This window comes from Schistocerca gregaria, chromosome 2 (genome assembly GCF_023897955.1).
Source record: "Schistocerca gregaria isolate iqSchGreg1 chromosome 2, iqSchGreg1.2, whole genome shotgun sequence".
In the NCBI taxonomy this organism is placed as follows: Eukaryota; Metazoa; Arthropoda; class Insecta; order Orthoptera; family Acrididae; genus Schistocerca; species Schistocerca gregaria.
This window is the reverse complement of record NC_064921.1, coordinates 583,212,331-583,228,237: the sequence shown is the minus strand read 5'-3', so window position 1 is coordinate 583,228,237 and position 15,907 is coordinate 583,212,331. Positions and strand designations below refer to the sequence as shown.

Below are 15,907 nucleotides of genomic sequence, written 5' to 3'. Positions count from 1 at the left end.
ACTGATATCTCGATGCGAAGTGTCTCCCTAACGTATTTGTATATGGACGCAGCGGACAGCCAAACGGAACATCTGCTATCAGCAGTCCTAGGTAGCAGTACCTAAATGGCCCCTTTCTCGGACACACGTTAATTAATCTCTGTGTCGTTCAATAATTTACAATCTTCTTAATTTTTATATAAATATAGTTAAGTTTGCTTTAGTTACTGCAATTAAACTTTACCGGCGAGAATTTTTAGAACGGAACCGACAGTTGAACGTGAGGTCTGAACTGCCTCTTGAAGATTCCTTGTCATGATTGTTATTTACAATAAAGTCTTGAAACTTGGCACATCAGTATTATTTCATCATTGTAATCGAGTGCTGTAATCAGAACTTTCTACAACAAATGCAAATGATAATCTATTATGAATAAGGACATTTTCGTTCCAAATTTGATTTTTAATACACAACTTGAAAACTAATAGAGGTAGCTTATTGGTGTCACAGATATAAGATTTTTAGATCAAACTGAGGCTAAATACGAATTTTCATACTTCTCAGTCCAATATCTAGCGCCTTCAATTTTTCGTAAAAAAGCCTATTTTGACCGAAGTATTACTCTTATTAAGTTGAGACTTGTAACTTTTGATTGTGACATATATTTCTAAATTCTGAACAATTTTTAGGTTTCTAGCTTCATTATTTAGGGCCGCTTATCTTTTTCTTAAAATAATGTATTTAGCGAGACATTCATTTGATCATTCTGAGACTTCACAATGTTAACATTAATATACTGAAGCAAACAGTGACAAAGTTTGGAAAAGTTATTTCAATTTTTAATTTCAATCTTAGATTATGGTACAATCCTTTGGATGCTAAGCACAGGCGCGTTGTTATGAAAGGCACCCGTAGCAGTGAGCCTCGCGCACTCTATCGCCTCTGTACCCCTTAAATGACACGGCGCTTGTTTTGCCTCAAGGGAAAAGGAGCAACATGGAAAAATTGAAAGTGAAACATTGTCACACACTCGTGTCCTAAAAGAATTTTAGTATTCTCTACGGATATTATGATTCCCCAGACCTGCCGCATGCTGCTGCTGGTAACTTTGGTAACTGAGTCAACGAAGCAAAATAAACAATATGGCGGATCGATTTCCGACTGCCTAGTGGTAGTATGGCGCCTCACTAGCCTTTCTGAGATGCGCGTTACTCCGAAATATATCAGCAAAAAGTGCTGCGTTGTTTATGAACAACATAGGCCTAATGGCCTGTATTTCATTTCTTATCAAATTCTTGCAATTAATCTGCTGTCATTCTAGAAACAAATTAAAAGGTCTTACACAAAACAAAACTTAAATTACATCTGAAATGCATCTTATTGATCAACTGATTAAACTTACTGGTAAAATAAAAATTTTTCTCCACTCACACAATCAAACTTCTATAGTTACTACATGTAACACGTCGGTATTTAAATCATACCTTTGTAGGTGATGTCGCCATCGTTCTCTAGGGCGGTGGTGGAAGCCTTTCTCATCGCCATTATTTGCCTGGAAATACAAACTTTATAGCAAGTTCGCTTCTGCCTCCACCAGCAAAGCATTGTGAGCTTCTGATAAGTAAAACCCAAGAGCTGCGGAGTACTGATAAGTAAATCTACCCAACGGATACATTTCGATTTTTATCGGCGTTGAATATGTTGCAGTGTGGAGCAAAATAAGAGACACACACTTTTTTTTTTTACTTATACATGCCCATGCAGCTGCTAAATTGGTGAAACATCCTCTTAAAAAACTATTGAATTCGATATTTCTGAATATATACCGTTGAAACGAAAACACATTTAAAAAAAAACTCAAATAAAAATTGTAGAGTTTTACATTACAACGGTGCATCCAGATTTGTTGAAAAAGTCATTTTTCGAAATCACCTGGCAATCAACATTTATTTTTTTTGACCCGAACAATTCTGCAATTCCTCATTACTGTACAGATTTACAATAATATTACAACAGTATTGTACAAATAATTTAAAATGTAACATAATTAAATCTGAAAACGCTGCAACACTTTCGGCGTGTTCCAACTTTGGCGACACTAATTGCATAAGTTTTGAGGTTATGTACACTCCTGGAAATGGAAAAAAGAACACATTGACACCGGTTTGTCAGACCCACCATACTTGCTCCGGACACTGCGAGAGGGCTGTACAAGCAATGATCACACGCACGGCACAGCGGACACACCAGGAACCGCGCTGTTGGCCGTCGAATGGCGCTAGCTGCGCAGCATTTGGGCACCGCCGCCGTCAGTGTCAGCCAGTTTGCCGTGGCATACGGAGCTCCATCGCAGTCTTTAACACTGGTAGCATGCCGCGACAGCGTGGACGTGAACCATATGTGCAGTTGGCGGACTTTGAGCGAGGGCATATAGTGGGCATGCGGGAGGCCGGGTGGACGTACCGCCGAATTGCTCAACACGTGGGGCGTGAGGTCTCCACAGTACATCGATGTTGTCGCCAGTGGTCGGCGGAAGGTGCACGTGCCCGTCGACCTGGGACCGGACCGCAGCGACGCACGGATGCCCGCCAAGACCGTAGGATCCTACGCAGTGCCGTAGGGGACCGCACCGCCACTTCCCAGCAAATTAGGGACACTGTTGCTCCTGGGGTATCGGCGAGGACCATTCGCAACCGTCTCCATGAAGCTGGGCTACGGTCCCGCACACCGTTAGGCCGTCTTCCGCTCACGCCCCAACATCGTGCAGCCCGCCTCCAGTGGTGTCGCGACAGGCGTGAATGGAGGGACGAATGGAGACGTGTCGTCTTCAGCGATGAGAGTCGCTTCTGCCTTGGTGGCAATGATGGTCGTATGCGTGTTTGGCGCCGTGCAGGTGAGCGCCACAATCAGGACTGCATACGACCGAGGCACACAGGGCCAACACCCGGCATCCTAGACCGGCAAGGGAACTTGCTGTTCCAACAGGACAATGCACGTCCGCATGTATCCCGTGCCACCGAACGTGCTCTAGAAGGTGTAAGTCAACTACCCTGGCCAGCAAGATCTCCGGATCTGTCCCCCATTGAGCATGTTTGGGACTGGATGAAGCGTCGTCTCACGCGGTCTGCACGTCCAGCACGAACGCTGGTCCAACTGAGGCGCCGGGTGGAAATGGCATGGCAAGCCGTTCCACAGGACTACATCCAGCATCTCTACGATCGTCTCCATGGGAGAATAGCAGCCTGCATTGGTGCGAAAGGTGGATATACACTGTACTAGTGCCGACACTGTGTTAATGCTCTGTTGCCTGTGTCTATGTGCCTGTGGTTCTGTCAGTGTGATCATGTGATGTATCTGACCCCAGGAATGTGTCAATAAAGTTTCCACTTCCTGGGACAATGAATTCACGGTGTTCTTATTTCAATTTCCAGGAGTGTATCTTCAAGAGAGTAGTTTGCAAACCATTCTCTTCTTAATGCGGCCTGCTTCGACTAATTATTGTTGCTGATGTTAATAATTATTACTGTTAATGTTAATAACAATTGGTGTTAATGAAATAGCGTCATTACCAACTAAAACCGTATTTTATAGCATGCCTAGTGTTCTCGATTGTAATGCACGTAATGTGATGTGTAATGTAAGTTCTCGCGATAATGCTTCATGCATTACAGTACCTTTATTTTTTATCGCATAGTTAACTCTATTTAGAAGAAACTTAAACAAAAGAATTGCTTGGATCTTCCGTTATAAATTATTTCAGCAAGGATGCTGAGCAACCGAGCTGACGTCTTTTCTTCAGCCAGTCACGAATCGAAACATGTTTCTAATTTTTTTCTTACACAGCGCTTTCAAGCAAAAAGCTTTAACGCCATCACAACTCGTGCAACGTGCAGCTGCCAAAACTTCCATTTCAGACACAACTCAGGGACCCACAAAACGACGAAACTGAAGTGTATACTGGTTTCGCCGTTTCTACAGTCATATGAAACCACCTGGGAACAACTCATTCCACGCAACGAGTGGCGCAACCCAATGTCGTCGTGTCATCTTAGCAGGACTCAGAAAAAGAGCTGAATCATGAAGTACAGTTACTAGAATAAGATTTCATTCGCGCGTTTCTGTGGATTTGTTGCCACAAAGAGGGCAGCCTTTAAAGTATTTACAAAAGCAACGAAAGAAGAATAACATTTTTGATACATGTCTTTTTAACGTTTCTCAGAAGATCGATCTTTAAAATTTATGTATATTTTTTGTGCCTTTCTATCAATTCTGAAAACATTCTTTTCAATTACCACGAAAACGTGGTTTTTGGAGGATTTAACCGCTTCTCGAAGTGACGAAACGCCTCTCTACGCATTTTTGTTTGACGTTAGCGACCAAAAAGCAGTCGTTAGGTGATAAGTGAATACACGCAGTGACAAGTTAATTAGGTTTTTCCTCCAACAAATGGGTGACTTCATCTCAGGTCATACAGGTGATGTCAACTCGGTGTCATGAATTTCTCTGGAAAAAATATTACCAGATACTATTGATGTAATTATAAACAGTACCTTCTCTGCTCCAGTTATCTGTATTAAGTAAATATTTATTATTAAAAATGAAAAAAATTCATTTTTACGAGTTTTTATGAATAATTTATTCTAAAACCCCCATCCGAAAAATTTGAGAATTACATAGGATATTGTTTGGTTAATATGTTAGTATGAAAATTCCTGGCAGATTAAAACTGTGTGCCCGACCGAGACTCGAACTCGGGACCTCTGCCTTTCGCGGGCAAGTGCTCTACCATCTGAGTCGGGCACACATTTCTAATCTGCCAGGAAGTTTCATATCAGCGCACACTCCGCTGCAGAGTGAAAATTTCATTATGGAAATATGTTAGTAGTCAGTGTAAACATAGTGGGCAATATTTTTCTTTGTGAATTTTTCAACATTCTGCATATTTCACATCACTGAATTTCTAGTGTAACACATGCATGTTGGCAACACTGTTTTCAACGCTCTTCTGCTTATAACAAACGAATGAGAACTTGCACATAAATGATTCTTCATCGAGTTTTGTGTTTGTTTTGAACTGTTTAGCTATAAGCAGTGCCACTGGAAAGAAGTACACAGAGATGGACCTGATGCTTTTGTGCCTGTGTCAAGAGCCGTAAGATAAATGTTGGTTGCAGGAGAGTGCAATGTGTTCCGGTGCTGGAGTGATGATGTTGAAGCATTACACCTTCAGTATACTGACAATGACGTAACCTACGCATTTCGGGTAGGAGGAGAGTTGGTGAAGGAGACAGTAGAGCCAGAAACGTTTGTTAAAGAAGTTAGGTATTGGGTCTTGAAACGAGTAGCTCACCATCACATCCAGAGGATTCAGAGCAGAAGTAAAATCAGCCACATCCCAGAATACTGACTCATTAGTTCTTCATTTCGACTTTGGAGAGAACTGGTCTGTTGCTCTGCAGAACGAAATTCAGTTACCACTGGCACACATCACAGGTATCAATATTCACATGTGTTGCTCACTTCCTTGGCACATCACACTGTTTTACTATTGTCAGTTGTGATCCTATTATTGAAAGTACACATGCATGCTACGCTGTCAGCATGATAATTGATGACATAGCATCTAGAGGCCATACATTTCCTAAACATGTGTGTGTGACTGATGGTGCAGCATCTCATTTTAAAAACCGCTTTCAGCTTTGTGAGCTTGGTCAGCACTGTAGTACAGGAATAAAAAAAAGGATATTTTCAGAACAGGTCATGGAAGAGTGCATGTGATGGGGTAGGAGATCTCTGTAAACGACTAGCGCAAGATTTAATCTCCAGTACGAAGCTGTTGATGCTATAAGAGATGCTACTGGATTTGTACACACCATACCAATATTAATAACAAACATAAAACTCTTAATTCTAAATGAAAGTACATTAAGGGAACGCTGTTTAAAAAAGAGAGAAGAGTGGTCTGCTATGAAGACAACTGGGTTGCATCCCAGAGTGGCACATACATTCCAAGAACGATTCTCCACGAAATTCAGCCTGTTACTGTGTGTGAAATGCAGAGACCGCAATATACATTAGAAGCCTTTGTAGTAAGGCACTCCATTTCTTGTGTGTATGACAATCAGTGGTGGGTGGGACAGATAATAAGTCTCTCTCACGAGCTATAAAATATAACCGTCATAAAGACCACTGATGGTCCTGCTAATGCTTTCAAATGGCCTTCATCAAACGATGAGCGTGCAGTTCCCATTTCCCAATACTACTGTTGTTGGATCATCCACTTCGGCGTGCAAATTCAGCCCGGCTATACAAATTCAGTGAGAAGCAGATGAAAAAAACAAATGAACTCTTTCCAACAGTGCAGTGTTGATTGTCATATTGCAGGCAATTTTAATTCATGGAAATTCATGAAGAAGTAAAATCATGACAGAAGACAATAATAATTTGTAAATAGTACCATAAATAGAAAAATTGGTATAAATATTCTGTATCTCATTTTCGCTGTAAAATGCTTTTGCATAAAATTATGAATTGTTTTCCCACTCACCTATAATGTTGCAAAGCATTTATTCTGATTTAGAAATACCAGTTTTGCATGACATTTATTTAAAATCAGCGATCAGTTTAATTATTTAAGTATCCATGACTTTTTGACCTTGAGGGTAAGGCTACGTTTATCTCAAAATATTCTCGCATTTTGTACAGATAGGTTTTGTCCACTCTGATTGTACATTCACTAAATACAATGACCGACCAATGTGCCATGACATTTTTAGAACATTTAGGATGGGGTTTTTGGAGAAAATAATTTCTGAACAACTGAAAAACGTCATATTCTTTTATGTTTGTGTACAAATATTTTGACAGTGTAACAATATTGTGAGAAGGAAATTTACCACTCACCATATAGTGGAGATGCTGAGTCGCAGATAGGCACAGACAACAAAAAGACTCTCACAATTAAAGCTTTCGGCCATTAAGACCCTCGTCAACAGACACACACACAAAAGAGCGCGCGCTCGCAAACACAACTCACACACACGACTGCAGTCTCAGGCGACGAGTGAGGTTTCAGTCGCCTGAAACCACAGTCATGTGTGTGAGTTGCGTTTGCATTGAGTGTGTGTGCGCGTATGTATGTCTAGTGTTGATGAAGACCTTAATGGCTGAAAGCTTCAATTGTGAGAGTCTTTTTGTTGTGCCTATCTGCGACTCGGCATCTCCACTGTATGGTGAGTGGCAACTTTCCTTCTCATAATATTGTTACATTCCATCCAGGATTTTCCATTGTTTAATTTTTGACAGTATAAGAATTTCACGCATTAATGTCATAGCTGACAGTTAGTAGTCCTTCCACTTCATCATTTCTCAAAACAATTAACAACCTATGGTATTCATAGTTTTAAAACATAATTTTGAACTTCGCAAAAAGTTACAAATTTTCGTAGTTTATTTTTCCAAAAAAAAAAAAAGCTCCGAATTTTGTAAGTTTTAATCATATCTCATACTATTGGAAACAAAGTATTTATTGAAAATAAATTCAGATTATTACTTTCGGTTTCTTTATTGCAGTTTCTCAATTTTCCCTTTCGTTACATTATCACAAATACTCTCATATAGAGAGGTCTGTAGCGTTTTAACAAATCATCAGAAAATCAAAATTTTGGGGAAGTATCACGTGGAGTGTCAACATATATTTCAGAAAAGTTTGAAGTAGTGATGTGACACGCTCACTCTTGACCTCTATGATGTGAAATGAAACTGCCCAAACAATCATTGGTTGATAGCTGCCATGATGAAGAATGAGGCATCGTTTTCAGTAATTTTTTTCTGATTACATTGATGACTTGTAGCAAACGATCTGTGCGCCACTCAGTGTCAACTGTTCTTCCTACTTCTAAAGCAGTGGTTCCGAATATTTCGGAGACCATTATCCTTTAGTGCAATCGGTTATTAGCTACTGCTCCCCATCCCTCCCCCAACCATCTCACATTAGCACTTAATTAAATTTTAGACCGAAAATGAATTTTCTTTGAACATTTGCATTTTAAAACTGACGAAAGATGGATGATATTAGTTATGCAGATCTTTTACTGAACCACGAACTGGTGAGTCAATGAGGCAATTGGTGCTGCTTATTTCTAACAACCTCCTTTTGTATAATGATAAAGCCGTTCTCAGTGCAACACGAATGCCACCTACAACTCCTCAGAAAAGAAATCCAACTGTTGACATTGAGGGTAGATACTTGTTACAAAACATGTTTCCTCTACACTAGTCCTCTTCCTAATGACATTTCCTTCATACATTCCCTGCACCCCCATTTAAAATCAACCAAGCTAAAATGTGTACGTTATACTAAGGCGTTCTGTTTGTAAAGCACTTATTTGTTGGTCTCTCAACTTCTTCAATGCTTTGTGTCTGACCACTGACACCAATAATAATAATAATAATAATAACAATAACAAAATAACAGTAATACTTTGTTGCCTATAGTAGTCGTCACATATTTACTGTTGTTCTGTGATGCCGATAATTCAATTAGTTCGTTCATTGTTGCGAAGTTAGTAACGAGGCAATTTATGGTCTGCTGTGGGAACTACATCGAACTCTGAGAAGACAGTTTCATTAGATATTAAAGCTTACTTGATATATGCACGGTGATTTAGGTGCCCTTGACTTGGGTTTTATGCGACCCACAATCCCTTCAAATACCACACTCACGATTTTTATATTCTCTTGCTCAATGCACACAAACTATTAGTCCCACAGGTAAAAAAGAACAAATTTTTTGTAGGAAATTTTATATAGCTAAATTTTGTACTGGGATACGTCTCCGCTAGAGGGTGTAGATTTCGAATTATTCCAGAAAAACGTAGAAAAATGACCATCAAACTCGTTTTTAAAGGATAACTCGAAAACCGTGATCTCCAACGGAAATGTACCCCATTACAAAATTTAACTGCATTAAATTTACTGCAGAATGGTCCTGTTCAGTTTTTTTTCTGTAGGACTGATAATTTGCCTGTGGTGAGCGAGAGAATATGAAAATCTTGTGTTTTGTTTTTGAAAGTGTTGAGTGTTGCATAAAACCATCAAGTAGGGGCAACTGTATAACGCTGTATCTCTAAATTTTACTGTCATATATGCATGGTACAAATTATGTTTCTATTGGGTGGACTATGTGAGGAAATATTGTTCTTACATTCGTTTCAAAAGCTATAACTTCCAACACAATGTGTCACACAAGCTAGTATTTATAAAAATGTACTTTTTGATAAATTATGTAATCAGTTTACAATATTACGAAATAGTGACAATAGTAATGAACTTTCAAAAATATTTTAGTTTCGTGACCGAAACACAATTGAACCCTTTTATTTTTGCCCTTGTGAAACTAAATTTTACCTCTCAGGTGGTAATTACTGTTCTAAAGCAACAGTTGCGACGTGCCTAGTGTAACCCCGCAAGTGCTTCATGAACGAACCATTTTCGATTCACTTTGGAGCACTCAAAACAGTTTAATGCTGCATAATTCCTGGCTCGCACGAATGAATAGAATTTTCGTTACCTGTTGTGATGTTGCGAACGGATTTTGTATTTACTTGATTGAAGTTTTTTTCAAGGTTTCCTTACAACGATGGACGCAAGCCTGTTTTTGAGCTATGGTAAAGATGTGTGGAATCCATCATGAGCAGATATTTGCACAGACACTTGTTCATGTACAGTCGAATGCACTGCACTCTTCAATATGCCTAAAGGCCGCACACACAGAAGATAAATCCCTCGATTACGCCTGCCGTATCGCCTTCAATCGGTCGCTCTCTTTGACCCAGCCAAACACTGACGACTTAACAAGTAATTTCAACAAGCCTTTTGAACACCATTGTGTAGTGAACCCTGCTACAGAAAATGACTTTTTGTATTTAACAGCGGTGGCAGATGGTCTATATGCATTGAGTAATATTCGTAAAAACGCCAATTAAGATTCATTAAATTTTTTCGCAACGATTTCTTGGGAATTGTTAATATCTACATTGTCTGGTATTACCTAGCATATCTTTTCTGGGCTATCTTTGATCAGTTTATTATACAGGATGTTAGGAGTATAAGTGCAGATATTGTGATCACTAGTACCTTAATATGTAAATGCTTCCGTGTTGTAGTTGTTTTCTCTCTGCGTATAATTACCTTCCCGCAAACACGTCACGTGGTTTACTTCCTGATGTTTTCCGCATGGTCGTAACTGCACCACTAAGTGGACTATGCCTGTCGGTATAGACTAACCGCTTTGTACTCACGTGCTCACATTTCAGCACCTGACCTGCTGCCCATGGAACAGTGAATGTTGTTAATGTTTCCCCCAAGCCAGAACGAATTTTCACTCTGCAGTACAGCGGACACTGTTATAGAACCTCCTGGCAGATTAAAACTTTTGCTGGATCGAGACTCGAACCTGTGTCCTTGCCTTTCAGGGTAGAGCACTTCCCTGCAGAAAGCAAAAGTAGGGCAAAGACAGCACCATCCCACTCAGCATTGTTGACAAATTTATTTAAGATGGCATAACCATGATGGTGGGCTTAGATGTGGCAATGTCACAGTGATGTCATGGTGGGAAGTTCAAATTCTAGCTGGATAATAGGTCAAGTGGGCTACCTCAACTAAACTAATCCAAACACTCACTCCTCACACCACTCTCCCTCCTCCTCTACTAGCCCCCCCCCCCCCCTCCCTCCCCCTGCCCTCCCTCCGTATGGAAATTGACGGGAAAAGGACTCAGTCTGTGGTGGGCTGCTGGGTAATTTAAATTTGTTTGGTAAGTTCCTATGGGATCAAACTGCTGACGTCATCGGTCCATAGGCTTACACACTACTTAATCTGACGTAAAGTAACTTACTTATGGTAGTCTATGGTAGCCTACAGTTTTACGCATGATTGTATGCATTGTTATTGTTCTTTTGTTCTGGAGTGGTTGCCACACAACTGGACAGGAACTGTTTACTTTTGTTCTCTCTGTTTTAATACGATTGAAATGTTGCAGGTAGTACAATACTGTCCCGCAAGCTCCGGCTGCCACAGTTCGGCCCGGGACTTCCGTTCGAAGACTACGCCGCCATGGCTCGGAAGCGCCAGCAGCGCCAACAGGCGGACGAGGCGAGTGGCGGCGAGGGGGCCGGCGGAAGCGGGGGTGGCGGGGGCGGCGCCTCTAGCAGCGATAGCGAGCCCATCTCCAGGGGCGGCGAGCTGCGCGCCACTGGACCGGACCCTTATGAGAAGCTCAAGTACTTCACTGGTACGTGGCGACCTTTTGTTTAGCCCACTGGCAGGGGACAAATAGTTGCTACATGCAGCAATGTTGTCAGAACAGGAGAAAATCTTCTGCAGTAGGTGACTATCGCAATGGCGATAATATTCGACATGGTGTATGATGACTACAAGGCATCAGCTGAGTGTAACCACACCAGACAATGAATGCACCGCAGTATTAACTGCTTTGCTGTACCGTATTTATCGAGAATCTCTTGTGCAAATTACAGTCGCGTGTGGCGCAGGTGACTCAAGTCTTATCGTATATACAGAGTGTTTCAAAATTACTTTTACAGTCTTTGGGGTCAGGTTCAAATTTGGCTGACGTCCATCTGTTGCAAGATCCTAGAGCATATTATAAGCTCAAACATTATGTCGTTCTCAGAAGAAAGAAAGCCTTTCTCAAAAAATCAGCATGGACCCAAGAAAAACCACTGATCGGAAGGACAGCTTCCTTTATTCATGCACGTCATCTCGCAAAGAGTAAATGCAAGTGCACAGGTAGACTCCATCTTTACCACATCGTCGTCTCATAACCAAGAAACTGTCATACGGAATGTCCTCGTAAATATGTGATTGACTAGAGGAATATCATACTAAAGGAACCCAACACATTGTACAGGACGCCGGATATTCCACAGATACTAAGGTTACATTGGGTGTGTCTCAATTAAGCGAATAAAACTACTCATCTTTTAAAAATATGCAGAGGATCAGAAGCATTTTAAGATTGTTTGCTGACGGTGCTGCTGTGTACAAGAAAGAATCGTCGTTGAAAATAGTAACGAATAGCGGAAATGACTTAGATACTATTGCTGCTTGGTGTAATGCATGCCAGCTCCCATTAAATATGGATACGTGTAAGGTTATGCATGTGCTTTTACATCTACATCTATACTCTGCAAGCCAATATGAAGTGCGTGGCAGAAGGTATGTCGAACTGTACCAGGTATTAGGGCTTTTTCCCGTTCGATTCACGTATGAACACTAAAAAAACTAATTGTTTAAACCCCTCTATGCGTTCTGCAATTAATGTTATTATACTCTCATGATGCCTATGGGAGCGATATCCACTGGGCTGAAGTATACTCCTAGAGCCGTCATTTGAAGCTGGCTCTTGAAACTTTGTTAGCAGACCTTCTCGGGATAGTTTTCATCTGTCATCAACTGTCTGTCAGTTCAAAAATGGCTCTGAGCACTACGGGACTTAACTTCTGAGGTCACCAGTCCCCTAGAACTTAGAACTACTTAAAGCTAGCTAACCTAAGGACAGCACACACATCCATGCCCGAGGCAGGATTCGAAACTGCGACCGTAGCGGTCACGCGGCTCCAGACTGTAGTGCCTAGAACCGCACGGCCACTCCGGCCAGCTCTATCAGTTCAGTTCTTTGAACTTCTTCGTGACACTCCCCTGCGTGTCACACAAGTTCAGTATCCCCTGAAGTTCTACCTGATACTGGTCTCACACACGATTGAGCAATATTGTAGGATGAGTATCATGAGTGATTTGTAAGCAATCGCCTGCATTCCCCCAGTATTCTACCAACAAACCGAAGTCAGCTACCTGCTTTACCCACGACTGCGCCTGTTTGATCGTTCCATTTCGTGTCCCTACTAAGTGTTACAGCCAAGTATTTAGTGGTACGAGCTTATAGATTCCAACGGTGGCTCACTATATTGTATTCATAGGATACTATGTTTGTTTTTCGTTTTGTGAAGTGCACAAATTTACGTTTTTGAACATTTAAAACAAGCTGCCAGTCATTGCATCACTTTGAAATCTTATCAAAGTCTGTCTGAATATTTGTACACCTTCGTTCAGATTGTACATCACTGCAGATAACTGCATCATCTGCCAAAATTCTGAAGTTACTATTAGTATTGTCTGCAACACCATTTATATACAATATGAGCAGTAAGGAATCCTACATACTTCACTGGGGTATACCTGTAGTTACTTCCATGTCTCTCAATGACTTTCAGTCCGAGATAATATGTTGTGATGTGTCTTACCTACCAAAAATGCTTAGTCCAGTCATGCATTTCGTCTGGTAGCCCATATGATCGTTTTTTTACTATAAGCGTAGGTGTGGGACAGAGTCAGGTGATAAAAGTGCAAGTTTGGTGCCACATGATCTATGTTTTCGAAATGGCATGACTAGTATGGAGGAGGTCGTTCTGTTCGAGATACCTCATTATGTTTGAGCTCAAATAAGTTATAAGATTCTAAAACAGATGAATGTCATGGATATTCGACTATAGTTTTGCGGGTCTCTTCTGTTACCCTTCTTGCAGGCTGGACCTGTGCTTTCTTCCAGCTACTGGGCGCAGTTTTCTCTTTGAGGGCTCAATGATAGATTACAATTATGATGGGCTAATTCGTCTTTGGATGAGGAGTAGAATCTGATATGGATTCCATCGGATCCTGGAGCTTTGTCCAGTTTTAACGTTTTCAGATGTTTCTCGACGCCTCTGATACCAATATCCATTTCATTTATCTCTTCAGGGTAAAAGAAGTAAGTTGCCTCAATACTCATAGGTGTTCCTTTGTGAAGGAAGTTTGAAAACAGAGTTAAGCTTTTCTTCTTTTGCTTTCCTAATCTCAACTTCGTTTCCAGTCTTGTCCATTAGCGACCAGGCACTAACTTTTGGTGCCCCTAACAGTCTTTACCTTAGACGAGAATTTCTTTGAGTTATTGTTCCCATGCTCAGTGATTGAGCACGAGGAAAGAAGGATCATGTGCACTTACCTTAGCAGTTACAGTGTATCTGTTCAACATAAAGTATTTCAAGGAAGCATATCCAAAAACATGTTCCAGTCAAGTTAATGTGACCAACTGACAAAAGCATGAATAACCACCCTTTGCAGCGTGGACGTTCAGGAAAAGAGTTAGTGAGGTTCTGGAAGGTACTGACAGGGATGTGGACCCATGCCGACATTAGCGCCTTGGCTAGCTGCCTATGTTTCTCGCTTGAGGATCCATAGCACTAGCACCCCAGTTGAGGGTGTCACACAGTTTCTGTATTGGGGTTGAATCCAGGAAGTTTGGTGGACGGGAGAGTAGGGTAAACCCACACTGCAAAATGGTTCAAATGGCTCTGAGCACTATGGGACTTAACATCGATGGTCATCAGTCCCCTAGAACTTAGAACTACTTAAACCTAACTAACCTAAGGACATCACACAACACCCAGCCCTCACGAGGTAGAGAAAATCCCTGACCCCGCCGGGAATCGAACCCGGGAACCCGGGCGTGGGAAGCAAGAATGCTACCGCACGGCCACGAGATGCGAGCCCCACACTGCACTCCTCGAACCACCCATGTACTCTGCGAGCTGTTGTGACACGTTGTTTTGTACTGTTGGTACATGGTGGCAGAAGCAGGGCAAAGTGGACATGGCCCCATTCTGCATTGTTCCATAATTTATTCAAGATGGCGAAACTAAGATGGCGGCCATAGACGTGGCATCACTGCACTGACGTCACGCCTCCCCCCTCACTGCTTCAGGTACACTTTCAGGTCTGAGTTATTGGAATAGCTCCTCTCACTCTTATCAATTTGATTGACTGCTTAATTAAATTGATCAATTAATTAACCTTTCCCCCTCTGGTAAATCCCCTCCCCTCCCCTCCTGCCTCCCCACCCATCCCCCAGAAAATGGCGCAAAGTTCAAATTCCATAAGGACAATGCAACATACCACAGCTACCTCCAGTAACCTAAGAAAATGGCGGGAAAAAAGGGCACTTGGGCTACCTCCACTAACCTAAGTCATCCGACCGCCCCTTCTTCCTAGCAATTGGCTGGAAAAGGACTTGGCCTGTGCTGGACTTAAGTCTTTGTTTTCAGTCCTTATTTAAACAATTAGAGGCAGTACCACATCCCCCAGGCTGTGGCTAAGCCATGTCTCCGCAATATCCTTTCTTTCAGGAGTGCTAGTTCTGCAAGTTTCGCAGAAGAGCTTCTGTAAAGTTTGGAAGGTAGGAGACGAGGTACTGGCAGAAGTAAAGCTGTGAGTATTCGACCTGAGTCGTGCTTCGGTAGCTCAGATGGTAGAGCACTTGCCCGCAAAAGGCAAAGGTCCCGAGTTCGAGTCTCGGACGGGCACACAGTTTTAATCTGCCAGGAAGTTTCATATCAGCACACACTCCGCTGCAGAGTGAAAATCTCATTCTGGCAAGGATATCTTGTTTATAAAAAGAATCAGTTTGTGGTGTTGGATTTCTCTTGCTCATCATTCTCTGCTGTTTGGAAACTTGTAGGTCTTGTAAGAATTAAATACATGGGGCAAACATGTTGCATAACCTAATGTTTAGCACTGTATTCTGGGTGTCTTAATTTGTCACACCCATTTCCTAAAACTATTGTACGAACTTTGATTCCCAATTAAGTAATAAGTTATGTCCTCTGACCATTTTCCGGTACACTTTTCGAATTTCACATGCCATTGAACGCCATTTCTGGCGCATTCTTGTTTGTTACCCACCCCCTTAAACTATTTTGCTGCATTTTACACTAAAATTATGCAAATTAATCTAGTGTTCTGCACTTAACCTGTTGTTCTGCTCTATGTCACCCACTCACACACACCCTCCTCTAAACTATTGTACCACTAACAC

General features: G+C 41.5%; 1 protein-coding gene across 2 annotated transcripts in view; it reads left to right on the top strand.

Moving 5' to 3' along the window:
• LOC126333672 (uncharacterized protein KIAA0513) overlaps positions 1-15,907 on the top strand; it is a 285,554-nt gene that overhangs the window by 150,226 nt on the left and 119,421 nt on the right. For both annotated transcript variants that reach the window (XM_049996755.1, XM_049996756.1), the window contains exon 3: positions 11,021-11,272. In XM_049996755.1, the coding sequence (XP_049852712.1) occupies positions 11,021-11,272 (252 nt within the window). The remainder of the gene's footprint in view (positions 1-11,020; positions 11,273-15,907) is intronic.